The sequence below is a fragment of the Siniperca chuatsi genome, linkage group LG13 (assembly GCF_020085105.1).
Source record: "Siniperca chuatsi isolate FFG_IHB_CAS linkage group LG13, ASM2008510v1, whole genome shotgun sequence".
NCBI classification, from domain to species: Eukaryota; Metazoa; Chordata; class Actinopteri; order Centrarchiformes; family Sinipercidae; genus Siniperca; species Siniperca chuatsi.
The window spans coordinates 10,649,700-10,668,157 of record NC_058054.1 but is presented as its reverse complement, the minus strand read 5'-3'; the positions used below and the strand labels follow the sequence as shown (position 1 = coordinate 10,668,157).

The 18,458-nt window shown below is 38.3% G+C and overlaps 2 protein-coding genes across 5 annotated transcripts in view; one reads left to right on the top strand and one right to left on the bottom strand.

Moving 5' to 3' along the window:
* Window positions 1-651: 651 nt before the first annotated feature.
* rgs20 (regulator of G protein signaling 20) lies at window positions 652-15,858 on the bottom strand. 3 transcript variants are annotated; one of them, XM_044221123.1, is made up of 6 exons: window positions 15,722-15,858; window positions 12,252-12,546; window positions 6,041-6,207; window positions 5,141-5,215; window positions 4,803-5,037; window positions 652-3,188 (listed from the first exon to the last, which is right to left on the bottom strand). In XM_044221123.1, the coding sequence occupies exons 2-6, from the start codon at window positions 12,438-12,440 to the stop codon at window positions 3,000-3,002; spliced, it is 855 nt and encodes a 284-aa protein (XP_044077058.1). In that variant the 5' UTR covers window positions 12,441-12,546; window positions 15,722-15,858; the 3' UTR covers window positions 652-2,999. The 3 variants fall into 3 exon arrangements, with proteins under 3 accessions (XP_044077058.1, XP_044077057.1, XP_044077060.1); XM_044221122.1 differs by lacking the exon at window positions 15,722-15,858 and having other exon boundaries at window positions 12,252-12,605; XM_044221125.1 differs by lacking the exons at window positions 12,252-12,546; window positions 15,722-15,858 and adding an exon at window positions 7,866-8,022.
* Window positions 14,915-18,458, top strand: part of atp6v1h (ATPase H+ transporting V1 subunit H) — a 23,366-nt gene continuing 19,822 nt past the window's right edge. The window contains exons 1-4 of one of the 2 annotated variants that reach the window (XM_044221120.1): window positions 14,915-15,033; window positions 15,784-15,941; window positions 16,842-16,941; window positions 17,704-17,793. In XM_044221120.1, the coding sequence (XP_044077055.1) occupies window positions 15,838-15,941; window positions 16,842-16,941; window positions 17,704-17,793 (294 nt within the window). In that variant the 5' untranslated portion in view covers window positions 14,915-15,033; window positions 15,784-15,837. Of the gene's footprint in view, window positions 15,034-15,783; window positions 15,942-16,841; window positions 16,942-17,703; window positions 17,794-18,458 lie in introns of those variants that run through there. The other variant, XM_044221121.1, reaches the window with a different exon arrangement.

The following is an 18,458-nucleotide window of genomic DNA, read 5'->3' as shown; positions in this document are numbered from 1 at the left end:
ATTGGCTATGCATTAAGAAATATATACTCCTTTTGTTTGACACAGAAGTGTGTTATCCTGCAAAGTGACGTTACTTATGTTTGGAGTCAATTAGACCCCAGAGAGACGCAACTTCCTGTTAGATGTCTTATGATCATTATAATCAGTTTAAAATAATATAAAATTGAATTGAAATTCTCATAAAATCAGGAAAAGTCATGAATTATCGAGGTGATAAAACAATGGTATGTATGTTTTTTGATCACTTAAAAAGGCCCCAGGGTCTCCAGGACCCTAAACAGAACATTAGAGTTCAAGGGTCACAAGCCAAAAAAATTGGGAACCACTGCTGTAATGAACACACAGACACTTACTCAGTGAGAATAATTTTGTACATGTTTTTTGCACACCTTTATTTTCCAGTATTTTCCGTGTTTGTCGATTTATTGAAAGATCCTTTACTGCTAAATATCAATAGATAAGTACAAAGTGAACTAATCATTGAAAGTCTCATCTTGAGTAACATGTCAATGTATCTGCTGATACATTAATATATTTATCCCGAGGTAAAGTGACTTGAGTGAAAATCCTGTCAGAACAGTATTTAGATTTGTTGTTTGGTTTTTTTGGGTTGTGTCATGTAGTTTTGTGATCAAATCATTCCAGAGTCAGTAAAATTATTGTGCTTTATTTTATCTCAATCAAAATGCCCACAAGTCATTATTTTCTTGGAGAGTAGCAGAAAAAAAACTAAACCATATACTGTAAACATTCACATTATTTGTTTTTTTTAATGGATTCTTCAGTAAACTCAGCGCAAAATAACACATTTCATAAAGTAAACAGAAGAAGAAACAACATTTATAGGCATCACTCCAAACCATTGGCTTAGATTGTGTTTTGAGGTTGATCTGCACGGTGTATCCATCAGCTCAAATTGCACATAGTAAGTTAAAGTTAACTCTAAGACAAGTAGAAGTGCCACCAAGAAGCACACAGGTTGGCAAGAAGTTCAGATCAACCAGCCCTATCCATTGATCTTTGTCTGTCTTCAGCAAATAAAGACATGTGTTGTCATCACCCTCCGCCATACTGTTTGGTAGCGCTACCAAAATGGACTGATGTAGCCACGACTAAGGAATCAAGACAAAACACATGCGATAATTTGGCCAAAGAGAGGGACTGTTTTCAGTAAACTGGCCTCGTGCTCCAGTAACCACCCTCATGGCAAAAGTCTGAAAACAACTGTTGCCCATGAGAAAGATGTCATAAAATTGAATGTCAAGGCACTTCCCCATGTGAGGATCTTGTCTTTGAGTGACATGTTTGTGAGGCAACAAAGTAATTCAACTAAAACTATAAGAATACATAAAAGTATTTAACACTTGGCAACTCCAATTTTAGTCAATGAAAATGGTCTCGATAAGCACATGAACACAGTTTACATGGTAGCTTTGGTGTTGCTGCTAACCTGGCCTGACCCCAGACTCCGTCAATTTCATGTTGCAGGTGGGCTTTTAAAATAGATTTTTAAGTCAAAATCTTGCAGGATGATACACAAATGACTCCACCTGCTGTCAGAAATGGTCAATATCACAAATTTCGGTGATGCTTTATTTTACCTTTTCCAATAAGTTTCCTGAAAAGAACTATGTATTTAAGTACTAATTATTGGTCAAATAGAGACCACCAGTTGATACACTTCCAATTAATTAATTACAAATAATTGTCAGCTAAAAATGAAAATATGTCAAATTTGTCTCCAGGCAAACGAACAAGTTGACATAAATGGAGAATTTAATATGCTTATTTGCTTTCATTAGATGAGAAAATCAATACCACTCTCATGTCTGTACAATAAATATGAAGCTGCAGCCACTTAGCTTAGCTTAGCATAAAGACTGGGAACAGGGGGAAACAGCTACCTTGGCTCTGTCCAAATTAGTACCAAATTACTTAGTTCTTTTAGGAAACTTCCAAGAAATTATAAAGAAATTACAGACCCATAAGAAAAATTTCTACATTATCTGGCAGTGACCTAACAGTACAGTTTACTCCACCATTGGACTAAATATAATTTGTACTTGTTGGTTTTTCTGTATTGGCAATATCAGTGAATAAAAAATACTTTATCTGGTAAATAGAATTACTTAGATTCTTATGTCACACTGGTAAAACTATATTAAACCTACGTGGTGTGCACTGAGTAACACTTGAATTAAAAAAAATGCCTTAAATAGGCAGTCTTCTGTGGTTAAGATTGAGTATAGAAAGTTAAAATACCCTTCCATCGTTGATTTGAGTTTCTTACGGAAACAAATTGCACACTGTGACAAGAGCTATTGTCACTTTCTGTTACTTCACTGATAACCACACTTTCAGCTGTTTCAATCACACACAGTTTCTAAATGAACTGGAGTTGCCAAGTCGCTGTCACAGGTACCAAAGTGTGAGGTTAGGTAACAAAACAGGGTGAAACCAAGGTAAAATCATACAGTACCCCACAAAGCTGCCTGCAAGTAGAGCTAACATGTAGCCTTTGACTTGAGCTTTGATTTTCATACGCAGTAAATAGAACCAGGCGTTTCTACATAAAATACCCCCAATTCCATTTTTACTATTTACAAACTCATAAATATATAGTCTACAGTAGGAATCATTTCCCCCCCAAACAATCATACAAAAAAAACAACAGACCATAAAAAACTCTGAACACAAATAAAATAGATTATTTCTATCAAAAGAAAGAAAAAGAAAACAGAAACAAAACGTATTCATATTCCTTTGGAGTGTTTTGCTATGTTGATCTGTAGCAGTACTTGTGATGTCAAGCCCTCGGGGAGATTTTGAGACCTGAGTGTCTTCGGTCAGGTGCAGATCACAATAACGCTGAGATCCCTGGGAGGGTCCAGGCTCGAGGCCCGGTTCATGTAATCCTACACTGAACATACAAAGAAAATTTTTAAAAAGGGGGTAGGGGGGGGGTAAAGAGAGTTAAAAGATCACAGGTCATCACCACCCTAAGATTCGGGGGACTGCTCTGAGAGAGTGTTGAGCAGGTTTTTGTAGTCTGGGGAGTTCATGTAGCGGGGATACGAGTCTCTTTGCATTAGTGTGTAGATCTGCAGCTGGGCATCGTCAAATGTGTGCAAGTTGGGTTCCTGCATGTTCCTGTTGATTGACTCTCGCACACGGGAGTCAAGGCTCACCTGGGAGTCAAGAACGGGAAAATTAGGAAGAACAGAACACCTTCAGCGATAAATGGTTTTGTAAAGGAATAGTTTGACATTTTCAGAAATAAGCTAATTTTTCTTTCTTCTTGAGAGTTAGATGACAAAACCGATATCACTCTCATGTCTGTACGGTAAAAATAAAGCTACCACCAACAGATGGTTAGCTTAGCTTAGCACAAAGACTGGAAACGGGGGAAACAGCTAGCCTGGCTCTGTCCAAAGGTAACAAAATCCGCATACCAACACCTCTAAAGCTCATTAATTAACAAGTTACATCTCATTTGTTTAATCCGTTTAAAACCCGAAGTGTGAAAATGACAGTTTGCTGTTTTACAGGAGTTACGTGGTGAACTGTTTCATGGATAGGACAAGTAACTTCCTGTAGTCTCTGCTGGTTGCCTGGGTACTGGTCAGAGCAAAGAAATAGTCAAGCATGTAAACCCCTGTAAAACGGCAAATTTGGTTTTTACACTTTTTTTTGTATTGATTAAACAAACCAGATACAATGTATTAATTTGTGATCTTTAGAGGTGCTGGTAGGCGGATTTTGTTACCTGTGGACCAAGGTTATAATAAATTTAGAATTTTCAATTAGTAATTTTACTTTAGTTTTGTCATTTAAATTTCATTTGAGTTTAGTTTTCAGTGTGTTTGCTAGTTTTAGTTTAGTTTCAGTTTTTCAGAAAGTTTTATTTATTATATATATAGTTTTACTTTTAGTAGTTTTTAGTTTATTTTTGTTAGGACCAGGTACAATGTGTCAGAAGTATGTAGCTACATATAAATACAAAATACACTGTTGGAGAGCTTGGGAATCAACTTGAGTACTCTTTCACTACCACATTCAGAAGAAAAAAACTTGTCATATGGAATATCATCCCAACCCCGGTTGGTTAACATTAGACCTGAGCTGAATACCTTGATTAAATGGCATTTGATCTAGTACAATATTTATATTATGTTTTTGTCATTTATTTCTGCAAGACTAGACTGCATGTAAAAAAACAATAGGGATTAATTTTAGTAGTCCATAGTAGTCCCACACGGGATTCTGCCTTTTCCTTCCAACAGGAGACATTATGAAAGTGTGCAACTGTTAGCCCGATGGAGTTCGGTGGTCAGTGTGAAGTCCTTTCAATTTCTATGATTCAATGTCACGAGAGTTGAAGGAAATGTATTCTGTCTCCTTTTTTCAGTAGTGATATATCATTGCTAAAAAACACATGAATTAATTTACGCTCATTTTTATTTTATTTTTATTAATTCTGTAGTCAGGCAATATCCTTTCAGTTTAGTTTTAGTTTCTTAAAGGGTATCATTTTTATTTAGTTTCAGTTTCCGACAGTTTTTTTCACTACTTATTTTTGTTTTAGTTTCAGTTTTGGTTTACGATAATAACCCTGCTTTGGACTGAGCCAGGCTAACTGTTTCCCCCCTGTTTCCAGTCTTTATGCTAAGCTAAGCTAAGCGGCTGCTGGCTGTACTTTCATATTTACCGTACACACATGAGAGTGGTATCAATCTTGTCATCTAATACAGAAGAAAGATAATGAGCAAATTTCCTTTAATCAAAATCAAGAGCAGTCAGACCTCTTTAGGCGAGAGAATGGAGATGTAGTCCTCGTAAATGACCCGAGCCTTCTCCTCTATCGCACTCTTATTGGGGTCTTTGCTGAACTCCTCACAGGCTAACCAGAAGAGCATGTTCTCCTCGCTGAACTCAGTGCGGAGAAACTGTCGGAAGGAGTTCCTCCCGGCTGGGCAACACATCAGCTTGTCAAACGACTGCCCCCATGAGCGCACCTCCTCCAGCGTGGGCTTAGGACTGCAGAGAGCGTGGGCAGCATGGGAGTGAGTGATTTCAACACCTACTTTACCACAAATATGTTTAGAAGATTTGGCATTTTTGTGCAGCGAAATCAACTGACCAGTCTTCACAGTCTGCGGTCCCTTCCTTGACGTCATAAGAAGCCTTTCGGTTCCTTTCATCCCGGTCTTCATTCCTAATGGTGACATGGAAACTTAGCATGCAACAGCAAAACTGATTATGAACTGCATATCATAATACAGGAGTTATTTATAAATGTGTTAAATATTAATCATCTTACTGTACATATCTATCATTTATATTATAAATATTGTATAACAATGTGTGCAATAACATATAAAATATGTTTTCATTGTTATACGCAAGTCTAAGACTGTATTTGTTCGGTTTTAGACTGTTGGTCGGACGAAAAAAGCTATTTGAGGACGTCACCTTGGGCCTGGGAAATTGTGATGGACATTTTTCACAATTTTTTGACACATTTTCTTGACGATTAGTCGATGAATTGAGAAAATAATCTGCAGATTATTGAATAATGAAAATGCTCATTATATATACATAGATATAGGGGATATATATATATAGATATATATATATATGTGTCCAGCCTGCCTGTATATAATAACTATATGTTTATGGTTGCTTATATTTGTTTAGCTTGTTGTTTAGCTAGTGTATTGTCTTGTAAATGTTTTCTCTGTACTGTGTCGAATTATAATGAGAGTTACTGGCAAAAATTCAGATTCTGGTTCGGTTTGATTTCATCCACAATAATCTTACTGAACTTTCGCAGCAGATCTGATGTTTAGGCATGTTTTGAATTGTAATAAGGCTGCTGCGGGACAAGAGTCCACGGATCACATGCAAAAATATCAAGAACATAAGACACAAGCTGGAGTCTGCTGCTGAGACACAGTAGCTCAGGCTGTGCTGTGCTGTGTGCAATAATGTCGGCCATGCTGGGCCCTAACGAGTGAGTTCTCCAGTGGGGAAGACCTACCAGGAACAGCTACAGCAGCAACACCAGCAGAAGCAACATGCATTTGAGCCCCGTGGGTTGGCCTGTTCCGACTGGCCCTGCTGGGCCGGTGCAGTTCCCCCCGCTGCCGACTCCTGCTGCACCGACATCTGCCTCTTTCGCATCTCCATCCGCTCTGATCCCATGGGCTATAGACAGAAGAGAGGGAAGAGGCACTGAGTTTAGTGTTTAGGTGTCAGGAATAGTATTTAACTGAGATTTGATCTTGTGTTAAGAAAACCTCTTGACCCACAATGCATTTGTATAATACAAATCAGTACCAGTGAAACACAGATAGTGAGGACAGCACTGGGTGTCCTGTAATGAGACCAAAAACCAGTGTGAAATCCTGACAGTGCATCCATTTTTACCAGCACTTTCACCATGGTAACGATTAATTAAGATTAATTTAATTTACCACTCCAGTTGACACCTATGTATTTGTTATGTGTGCTGATGCTTGCTGGCCAGAGCCTGTGCTGGCATGCCGAGAGGTCACACTGTAAAGGAATGCTGTTTGCTCTATTCAGGGCAAAAGTATGGAAGAATAATTTGCTGATTTTGTTTTTCCTGCTGCCAAATATGCACCCGCCAAGCACATTTCAGTCCCTCTAATCTCAAACAGGCTGCGTGTTCCCTTATATACTCTGACTGCATCTGTAAATAGGATGGATTGTTGACTATGGGCTCAATGTCCATAATCCAAAATTTGAAACATCCCATTTGTGAGAGCCTGAGTGTAAAAGCAATGCATTAAGGGATTTGCAGTGCTCACTGGGCCCAAGTGGAGCAATAAACGAAATACAGTGAAAATAATGTAAATATTTGTCTTTGGGGGATTTTTGCTCATCAGGTGTCACTTTGTCATGCACCTTTAGGCTACATTTATCATGTTCATGGGAAATTACTGTGTTATAATTATGACTATATCTCTCTAGGTATTCAACAGAATTCCCATTAAGGTTTGTAGGCCTATAGACTAGAGACAGGCTATGCTCACAGAATGACTTCTTGTCTGATTTTAGCAAATGTGTCATCACCAGGTCAGACACTGCCAAATCCTGTCAGATCATTTATGTAACAAAGCTGTCGCTTCCAACACACGGCATCACCCGGCTACTACTTGACAGAGGAAACGATGATTTTGTTTTTTGTTTTTAAATGTCAGGAGATTTGGTACATGGGAGGAGGTGGGTGAAGGCGCAGCTTGCAAATCTATAACCGCAGCATCGCTCTATCACAGCCTTTCAGTGAATACAATACCATTTGGTCATTTCTAAAATGGATCCGCGCGCAGTTTCACTCAGATTCGGAGCTGGCTTCAGCTGCAGATTTCGTGCGTCTTGCCAAATGTCATATTTTACGCGTTAGGTGTCGGGTACTTCAAAGCTGACACAATTGCAGTACGCTATGGCTTTACTCAATAGCTATAGACGATGAAATGGGGGTGGGGGTGGTCGTATCCATTCAAAGGATAAATCATGATAACACCAAATAAACCACCATTCTTCTTCAATCTCACTGTAGCAGAAATGTGAACGACACTGGGATTTAATGGCTCCTGAACGATTTAACAGAAACCATTGCATTAGCAACTCGCACATCACATCAATGGAAAGTGCCACCATGAAGAACCGTAGAGCTTCATCGCCCTGGACAACCACCGAAAAGACACTGCCTAGATCTGTTACAAGCCCACAGTACAGCAAGATAGTGACATGCCATTTAAAACGCCGGGAAACGGCTTTAAACGCTCCGCTCACGAAATGTCCGTGCAATGATACATCGGTTTGCTACCAGTACTTACAATTTCACCATGTATGCACAGCGAGAAGAGGTAATTCTTTGCCTTGATTACATCCGATGGCACATAAGGCTTTTTTCCCGACCGGCTGCTTCAAGTCAGTACGCATGCGTCTTCTCTCAGACTCGTAGTAGCCCAGTGAAGAGCGTAAACCCCGACAGTATGGCACGGGTTTACAGTGCAGGTCCTTTACCCTGCCGTGTAGGTAAGAGACTCTATAAAGGGAACTATTCAAACAACGAAGGCTTATAATAATGAAGAGGGAGAGGAACTACAAATCAAGCCTAAAAGCGAGAAAAACCAGGTAGAAAAACATCAATGGACTTCACTTGAGCTCTCGTCGCATTACATATATTTATAAAACTCAAACCATTTCAAAGAAAATCCAGAAATATTACCAAAACAAGTAGCCTAATGATTTCGTCGGCACATGCGCCAGTGAGCCTGACGTCGCTGTCTATGGTGCTGAAACAGCCAGAAGCTGATAGAGTGCAGCACTTCCTTTAACTAAACCTTACTGAAGGAAAGCACGACTTTGACAGCCAACGTTATATTATTTGTGAAGTTTAGTCTCACATTTCTACTGTGAGTTAAGTACTATCACATTCTTGACCGATCCATCCATCGAGAGCACCAAACTATTTCTTGAGTTTTAATCCACTTGTCACATATGCTCATGTACTGTATACAAACTCTCCTGCCTTCATGCCAATGCAGTCATACACACACACATGCATATACACATTCACACAGTCTGATTTTATCCTGACTCTGTTGTATCCATTGGTTTGTTTAGTTGTTTTAACCTGAATTTAAAGGAAGTAGTCCTTTAAATTCAGGGAGGGCAGCTGCAATTTTAAAAGTAGTTACATGTGTATTGCTTCTCACTATGCAACAATATTTGTCTGTGTTGTCCCCATTGAATCGGTTGCTATTTCTCCCTGGCAAGTTGTATACAGTACATCCTGGCCCATTGCATGTGAGCATTTCATTTTTCAGTCTCTTTTGAGTGCCAGGCTCCTGTGTGCCTTGTAATTTAAAGTACAGGCCTGCAACCAATAACGATGTAGATGACAACACTGCCATCTGAAGGTAACTCGAACTATAGCACTAACATGATGTTCTCCATGCACATGATGGTAAAGCGCTACCTGACTTATAGGGCCTCTGTATTCATATGAATTTGTTAAAGGCATGGCTATGTTTGCGAGATATGATCTCTTTAATATGACCCCTAATATTTTACATGCTTGTACAAGTATTTCACTGTGCCAGTGTAATTGCTATTTGATGCAGAATCAAGCTAGAGATAGTGGGTTGTACATTTTCACACATCTCTTGCAATGCAATCTACTGTATGCAAAATGTGAGCGCCTGTAATACAAAACTGGGTGGAGAACTGTTCTTACAGTGTCCGCACAGACCTGGTACTGTCTATGATACTGCCTGTTGAACCACTTCTGGATTAGGCAATCATCTGTTCTGTTATCTTGTCAAAAAAAGAGAAAATAATTAGATTTTTTTTCCTGTCCAGATTAGTTACTTTCTGACTGTGCTGAACTGGGGCGTGCCCTGAGCATCCACACATCCTTATTTCCCTCCAGAGATATGAACATGTGACTTTCTCTACAACACTTCATTTAACACCTTCCCCTGTGTTCATGTTATGCAACACAGACCCACAAATAGCCATGTGAGATTGATACATACACACACAAGCAACGAATGATACTTTATGCTGTTGTGATTTGACGAACACACAGACTTTTCCCTCTGAGGGCACAATGCCAAGTGGAGGAGGGAGTCTGAACACACAAGGTCACACGGAGGAGTAGGACGCCAGAGCTGGGTGACAGGATGAACAAAGTCTTTTCAATGTGTGATTAAGGGGATTCAAAGCATTGCAAAGCTTTGAGGAAGATAGAATTAACTGTAGATTCAATCACTGGAGCTCAACATGCAGATAGGCACTGGAGAGGAAGTACCTCAAGAGATCATGCATGGCATCTGTGAGCATTTTGAAGGTGAAGATGAATTGTCCAATCACAGCAACAAAGATGGCAACAGAATATGGGAAACATTTACTCTCCCTCCATTTGATTTTTATTTCCTGCTGACATTATTGTTCTTGTAATGAAAGTCTCTCTGTTTCCCCCAGGTGTGTTGATCAAGTTGCTCTTTGTACTGTAAATGTCAGGCTCAATTTAATAAAACGCAATCAGTGTCTTAATCCTTGTAACCAAGTTACACAGTCATCTGTTCTTTTGTTTTTTACTTTAACATCACATTATCAACATAACTCTAGGCGATAGGTCTCCATGCAAACGGATTGTCTAAATTACAACTATCAGTTAGGGGTAAACACAATTCTGTTGGGCTCATTTAAAGTCATTTTAGAGCCTTGCAGGAGAGACATTTTTGTAGCTTTTGCTGTGATTTCTATATGACCTTTTTCTTGAATGTCATCATTGGAAATGTTACAGGAAGTTGTTGTTATTGCAATGTTATTTGATGTAACATTTATTTCTTTATTGTCCCTCAATTCAGTTTGCAGCCAAGCAATAAAAAAATACAAATGACATCACCAAACATCAACTGACAAATATATAATGGGTTTACAATAGCGCAAATAGTTGCGTCCATCACTGATCTCTGGCCCTGATTCAAGATTCAAAAGTATTGCTCATACAATACGCGCAGTGCAGGGTGACATGTTATAGAGGCTGTGCTAAAAAGGCTAGTGTGTAATAAAGAATACTAATTAGAATAAGATTAAAAACAAGAAACAGAAAAAAATGATAAAGGATGTATAGGTAGGCTGTGCAATTTGTCAGTATATAAAAATGTAAAATGTACATATGTCACATTTGAAACTATAGAAAAAAATGTTGTACACACTTGAATGCAAATATGCGAATGTGCAGGGTAATGCAAAGGATTCACGGAGGTCACAGAGTGATCACAGAGTTCACTATCCTGATGAGTTGAAGTATCTCTGTTTTGCTGTGAGTGCTGTGAGTGCTTCGGTGTGGGCAAGTAAGAGGAGGCTAGCTGATGTTACATTTGCACCATGCCTAATTCCTTCTGCTCTATTAAACTATGAGAAAGTCACTAAACTCCCCCAAACTGCTCCAGGGGCACTGAACCTGGATTAAGGGTCAGAATATGACCATATCACATCATATCTCCGTGCATAATTTCAATCACCTGTACACACTGACAATACAGTTCTCTTCATGAAAGGTGCAGGAGCTCTTGAGACCATCATTAGTCACTAAGTGGAAGGGATAAAAATAACGATGGGTGCATATGGATGGCAAACCCTCTGTTGCTAACACTACCATGCAGCTTTTGATCCTTTAACCCTAAATATGAGGCATTCCAATAAATCTTTTTCACAGCAGATGTTTTGAGATGTCGTAGCAGGAAAAGCACTGGTGTAATTAATAACATTACTGACAGTCCTGGTACTGTGCATGCTGACTCGGACACTTAATGGGACTGACCATTGTTAGTGTTATTAATTACACCTGTGCCTTTTCTGCTGTGACAAGTCAAAATGTCTGCTCTAGAAAATGTTTATGAGTTTGAACCTTAAACTGATTAATGAATGTATTCAGCAAAAAAGATCAAATAAGACAAACAAAAACTATTTTTTAGAAACAACTGAATGTATACTCAACTCCTTAACTTAGTTGTTTCTCATTAAATGTTGCATTGGGATGTTCATTCTGGCTGTCGTGTATTTTGACTGCCTGTGTGACTGACTGCGTAACTTTGTTTAGATTTCTAATGACTGGTGTCACACTATTTCAAGACACACTATCTTCTTTTAATCTTCTTAGGCCTCGTTCAGACAGGAAGTACTTCCCTAAATAGAGTTTTGGCAAGAATGCTGTTGAGTTGCTGACGCTCAGACAAGAGCAATCTAGTTACAATAACAACAACAACAAACGACAATGTGAAGCATGTTTCATTTACTGCAGGTGATTAATAATAAGAAACAAATATAATTTGAAAGATATATTTGTGGAGATATATAATCTGAACCCCACAAGTTAAATTCTGTCACTTTTTTTGACAGAATACTTTCAACAACAGACTTATGTTATTTCATTACTTGTGGCTGCTTATCAGTGCAACAACAAACAAGCAACACACTGATTACTGTGCTGTGATTGAAAAAGTTTCTGAAATATGTACTCTGAGCAAAATAAACTGTTATGTGCAGTTGTAGTTTTACTTGACTGGTTGGTGACTTTTGACTGAATTTGCTCCATGAAAATTAGCTCCAAAGTAATAATCAGTGGTAAGTTTATGATAATGAGGCTATTATCAAAAATAGTAGTGCATTTTTGGGAAGAAAAAAAAACTATAACATGCCCATACCTCAAGGCACACCATCTCCTGCTCCTCTTGGACCGGGTCATTGTAGTTCACTGGGTATCCCACACCATGCCGGCAGGCCCGGGCCAGTCCCCGTATCCGCTGCCACATCAGGGCCCTGGTCCGTCTGATCCCCCGCAGAGCAGACGTGGGCCTGATCTCCCACTGCCTCACCGCTCTAGCACATGGCATGCTCCGACCATGAGCCCTCACTCGCCACGTGAGGCTCAAGTCTCTTTGAGATCATAAGAAATCCACACTCCTTGCTCCTTTCCTCTATGTTTTCCCGACGTCTCTTCTGAAGCACATTGTGACAGAGATAGGGGAGGGGGAAAAAAGCATCAGTGACCCTGACGAAGAGAAGAGTGTTTACAAAGGAGAGGGCAGAAGGGGATTAGGACAATGTTCCCACTGGATGCAATCCTGATTCCTCTGTGCTTTACTGCGTCTCACCAGCTTAGGCCAGATTAAACCAGGAGGTCTTAGTGTCTGAGCGAGATGGACGGAGAGGAAGACTAGTGACAGACGTGGATTCATTTGTGATTGTGTATGCTCCTTGATGAATTCCCATGTAATACAATGGATTAAAACACATTGGTAAATGGACTTTGTAGAGGAAACATATGGCCACAATGTACATGCAGCACCATTAATATAGATATACACTCTACTGGCAACTGTGGTGCCAGTGTGTTTTACTGAGGAACATAAAGTTAAAGTACACCATCAGCTGCTGATCATGACTGAATGGCTGGAGTCACACGTGGATCATCAGGATGGGCTAGAAAATACAAGCTTTGTTCAGAGGCACAGAAAGTCCCCTTGGTTGTATCAATTTCATATTTCACTGCAGCAGCCCTCGCTTTTTTCCTATTTGGGTTTGTGGGCAAGGCTAGTTAATTATTAAAAAGACAACAAGGGAGTAGAGTTTCTGAATCATTCACACAGACAGATTTAGTACTTCCACATAGTAATTTGAACCTAATATGCTTATAATTGGTGTTTTGTGGTTCTAGAAATTGAAGGAACATTTTACCAGTTCTTTTTATAACGTCCAATACTGTTGAACCCTGTGTTTTTATTTATGTTATCTAGGACTTATTATTAATTTATTTATACTATTTATCTGTCATGTTTCTATCTTATCATTTCACTGTTTGTATTGTATTGTTTGAAAAGTGCTTCATAAATAAAGTGTATTATTATTAAGTGGTACCTGGATTACTAAGTGGTCCTGCAGGAATCAACTGCATTTTTAAGCCTGGAAAATTAAATGAAATTGGCTTAGTGACCTCAAACAATAGTGTTGTATTTCCACCATGTTTATATATATTGTGTCTAGGAGAAAATAATAAAGAAAAACATAAGATTCCTAAATTTAATGATATTCCTGCTTATAGCCAATGGATGCTGAAGTATTGTTAGTAAAACTGTTTATCAAATAATAAGTTATACTGTATATTATCATTATCCTAACGCAAACTGACTATAACATTTCTATAATTTTCATAAAAACGCTCATACAGTAGGCTACATCTCTCTTACAGGTGACAACAGTTAACCCTGTTTTCTTGGTTGGTAGTGTTCTCCAGTCCCTCTGGCCAGTGGCTAATAAGCAGGTTACAATTTCTCTTTGAATAATAACACTTTATTTGAAGGTGGGTGCATAAGACACATATGTCAGTATAATGTAATGTTAACACATGAAGCTAATTAGTTTCTTTAAGTTTGATAATTAGGCCTGTTATGGCATGTTAATGACAGGTTATGTTTTCTTGATTAATGTCAAGTTGTCATCACAAAGACATCTCAAACAATGTCAACTTTGCATTAAAAGTGACATAATTGACCAAATGACACTTAATGACAACAGTCATAAACCTTCATAAAGACTCCTTCGTGTTCATGACAGGTGTCATGTCAGTCTTATGCACCCACCTTCAAATAAAGTGTTACCAAATAATATTCTTTAATAAACACCAACATGACAAGACAGTGTGCAACCAACGTCACTCTCTCAGGGTTCACAGCAGACTCACGTTACTCTGGGTTTGTTATACTCACAACTGTCCTTCATAAAACAATGGCAGGTAGGAAATAAAATTGCACAAAAGGGACATGAAATAGCAACTTAAATGTTACACACACATGGGATTTGTTGGGTCTCTGTGTCTATACCTGCTTTATAGGAAAAGTGCAATGAGATAACCTCTGTTATGAATTGTCGCTATATACTGTAAATAAAATAAAATGAATTGAACATACAAATATATAAATAAAATAATAGTTCAAGTGCTATAAATAATAATTAAATAAGTATTGTATGTAATAATACAACTTAATTCTGTCATAATTATTCCTACTGAAATATATATAATTTACTACAGCGTAATAAATAAACATAAATGAGTAGTATGGTCATCTTTAATTAAAATAACCGAAAAATGTAATGTGTACAGCAACTAAGGATACAGAAATATGACATTTACAGCAATTTCTGGTTTAGTTTGATATTTGTTTATCCTATATCTTCTATTATTTTTCAGAAACTTAACTTATACTGGGCCATATAGACTAAATACTATATACTATATACTAACGCACTGTTGCAATGATGCTTAAGATTTAGGTTTCCATTCAGTTGGATGTTATTTCTAATCTTAAAAGTAAAAACCTGTCTTGTCTCACTTCTGCTGGAGTCAGACTGCGGCTCATGTGACTGTCACATGATAGAGCGTGACGCCGTGTTGTAGTCCATCAGCTGTTCGCACAGGACAGTAACCGGGTGAGGAATTTAACCGAGTTTTTACTCCGCTAATCATATAGATAAATAAAAATTTTAGGACTGTATGATTTGTCTGATTCTGTGATTATAAATGTTATAACCTGTGTAGCTTTTGTCATTTAGACGCGGTGACAGAACGGATGCGAAGCTATGTTAGCACAGTTAGCTTAGGTTAGCATCCTCAGCTTATTTTGGTAGTGGATGCCAGCTAACGCTTAGCTAACGGTGTTACCTGTGTCACCTTTAACGTTATAATCGGATATTTGTATATGTATGCGTTTTATTTGTACAGCCTTAAAACAGTTTAATGTCATAGGTTATACACTGCGTTGCTTTATCTCTGGTCTCGGAAAGACTCATGACATGTCGTGACATTGGGTAAAGCTAGTAGGACCTGCTGCTAGCGATTTGTTAGCTTGCTTAATAACGTCATAATTAAACTTCAAAGATGAAATGTAAGGTTATTATTTCCGCCACACGTCGAAATATACATGGTATTAATGGTAAATTATTTATAATAGCTTTCTTCCTGGGTAACAGCTCTGTAACAGCTAGCATAACCAACCTAGCTTAGTTAACTGTTACGTCTTTAATTGATTATCAGCATCAGGCGTTGTATTGTTGGCTGTAATTGGTTAATGTGCACTATCTACAATTTGCAGCTTGTAGTAAACACACAAAACCAGACCTGTAGCATTGCCTCTGATGTTGAGTCACTGTGCTGATGTTAATTCTGGTGTTTCCATCCAGGTGGAGTTGGATTTTTATCCAGAAATATATATACTGTAGTAGATATATTACAAGATGGATATCCGCGGGGCTGTGGACGCTGCAGTCCCCACCAACATCATTGCTGCAAAGGCAGCTGAGGTGCGGGCCAATCTGGTCAACTGGCAGTCCTACCTGCAGTAAGTACATCATGATCATGTACACTTACTGGACACTTTGTGATTGAGGTCGTGTGGGGGGGACTGCATTATACTGAAAGGTGTTTCTGATATTTTGTCCACCTCATTAACATATATTCCTCTTCTGCTTCAGGAAGATTACTTCTAAAGATATTGAGAGGTTTTAGCTTTTTACTTGGGATACTTTAGAAAAATCAACAATCTATAAATTGCATATTTAGTTGAATAAGCTGCACATTCTGCATAATGTGTTATAGTCAGCATGTCAAACTGTTCTTAGACAAGTTAAGCTCTCATTATTTAATCAGTCTTTCTGAATAAATCAGTGTAATAATACTGCAGGCCTAGTACAGGGTGCCGGTCTAAAAGCAGCTCTGCTCTAGTTCCTGTGTTGTGATTCACTGTCTTGAGTGATACTTCCTCTTTGAGCTTGTATGTTTTTGACTTATGACTCACATTATAATTTAACAAAAAATCATCTGATGACTTGATTCCTTGTTTCAATTAGTATGGATATACTATAAGCATGTTTTTACTATAACTGCCTTCCTCCATGTGCCATCCATGGTGTATTTTGCCTTAACTAAAACATGTGGTATTTCCAGGTTAATTGCCATTATTGTTTAAACTGCCCTTGCAATTAGAAGCAGCATGCAAGTGACAAGGCAAAGCCCAATCCTCCAGTGAGAGGGGTCATGCATGCATGTATGTTGTATGCCTTGTTCCAGTGGTATAGAAAATGTTTTGAATGGCTCATAATTAATCAATCATGACATTACTGTTTTCTTTGCAGTTGTTCAAACTCAGAAATGTATATAATGAATTGCTTCAACTGATGGTACACATATTGTAGTAGCACTGTGCTAAAATATGGCAATGTCTTGATGAATTCTCTTGTAGGAGTCAGATGATCTCAGCAGAGGACTGTGAATTCATCAAGAAATTTGAGGTGGCCAACTCTGAGGAGAAACAGGTTATTCTGACCAATGAAGGACAACAGGTATCAGGTCCTTTACATTATCTGTGCGTTTTTGTGTGTTTAGTTCATGTTCACATCCAATACGTGCTATAGCAAATCTCCTTTAGCTTTCTTTACAGTTGTTTTCAACTTTAGTTCACAACCCTCCAAACTAAGCAGACACACAGCATGAAGACGTCTCAGGGCCCTTGCAGATAAATAATGGCATTACAGCAAAAGACACAGGCATTTTCCTTCATTATCTTCTTTTGCACTCAGAGCTTATATGTACAAATGCACATACTAAGTGGAATACCCGGAGCATGTACCTTGGGGCATTGTGCTAATGTACAGTTTACTATGTAAAAGCATTGAGACAGGAGAAAATGTTTCTCTCCTGTCAACGTTCCAGAGTTGTACAATTCTACCTCGAAAGACTTTGAACCATCTGCAGTGTCTTGGCTTTTGACACACCTTTAAACTGGATATATCATATTTCTACCTGTACCCAGTACTAACATGCCCACCCCAATGCAGCCTCTTGCATTGTTTTGCTGTAATGCTATTGTTGGTCTGAAAGCACACTTATGCTGAAACATCACTGGTCACTGTGAAATGTATTCCTGTAAACCTCATTTCAGACACGTTATCTTGCATTTTGCTGACCTGAGTTCATCTCTGTACTGTTTTTAGAGGTGCCAGGCAGAATTAAAGCAAAGACAGTTTGTTCAATTTATCAATAGGTGCTGTGTCCTTGTGCTGTGTCTTTCTGAGTTTGTTTATATCTATTTTGTTATTGCTCAGTGTGCAAAGACCTTTCTGAACCTGATGGCCCACATCTCCAAGGAGCAGACAGTCCAGTACATCCTGACTCTGATTGATGACACTCTGCAGGTACACAGACAAACCCACCGACTGTGGACAAATAGGACATGCATGTACATATATATAGACATTTTGAGAAGAAAACTTCAGAAAACTCGAAATCTCCTGAGGATCATTTTACCCCCACCAAGCAAGAGTTTCAATATAGTTTTGTGTGCATTCAAAGTATTGGGCAATGTAATGATTTAAAAAAAGTTAAATGAGGAAATAGGACATAATTGTCAATTAAATATTGAAGTTCTCCCTTGTACTTGGACCTTAGGCACAACTGAAGGTGGGTCACAGATATGGAAAAAGTGTTAATTTTCTACCTAAATCGAGCCCAGATTTATTTTCTCTTTTTTAAAGTACATTTTTGTGTGCCACAAAATAAATAAATAAAATTAATACACCCAGTACTTTTTAATCAAGTATGAATGCACTGACAAACTAAATTCAGTAGGCTGAAATAAATATTACAATAGTTACAGTTTTAAAAAGTAAGTAGTTGAATTGGAATATGCAGTAGTAATCTGTTATCCAGAGCTGGACTACAGTGTGTTAGTTTTACTTTATCTGTTTAACGTGTAATGGTAACTCAGCATCAGTATAACGTTTTTCAGTCGAACACTCCCTCCACCTTTCAAAAGCTGCACTGAAATTCATTTGGAAAAAACTACTACAAGTTCATACTT

Coding starts and splice junctions, on each gene's coding strand:
- rgs20 (XM_044221123.1), bottom strand. CDS start 12,440: ATGCCATGTGCTAGAGCGGTGAGGCAGTGGGAGATCAGGCCCACGTCT. Junction 6,208..12,251: donor AGGAGATGGTGTGCCTTGAG/GTATGGGCATGT, acceptor TTCTGTCTATAG/CCCATGGGATCAGAGCGGAT. Junction 3,189..4,802: donor CCATTCTCTCGCCTAAAGAG/GTCTGACTGCTC, acceptor CTTGACTCCCAG/GTGAGCCTTGACTCCCGTGT.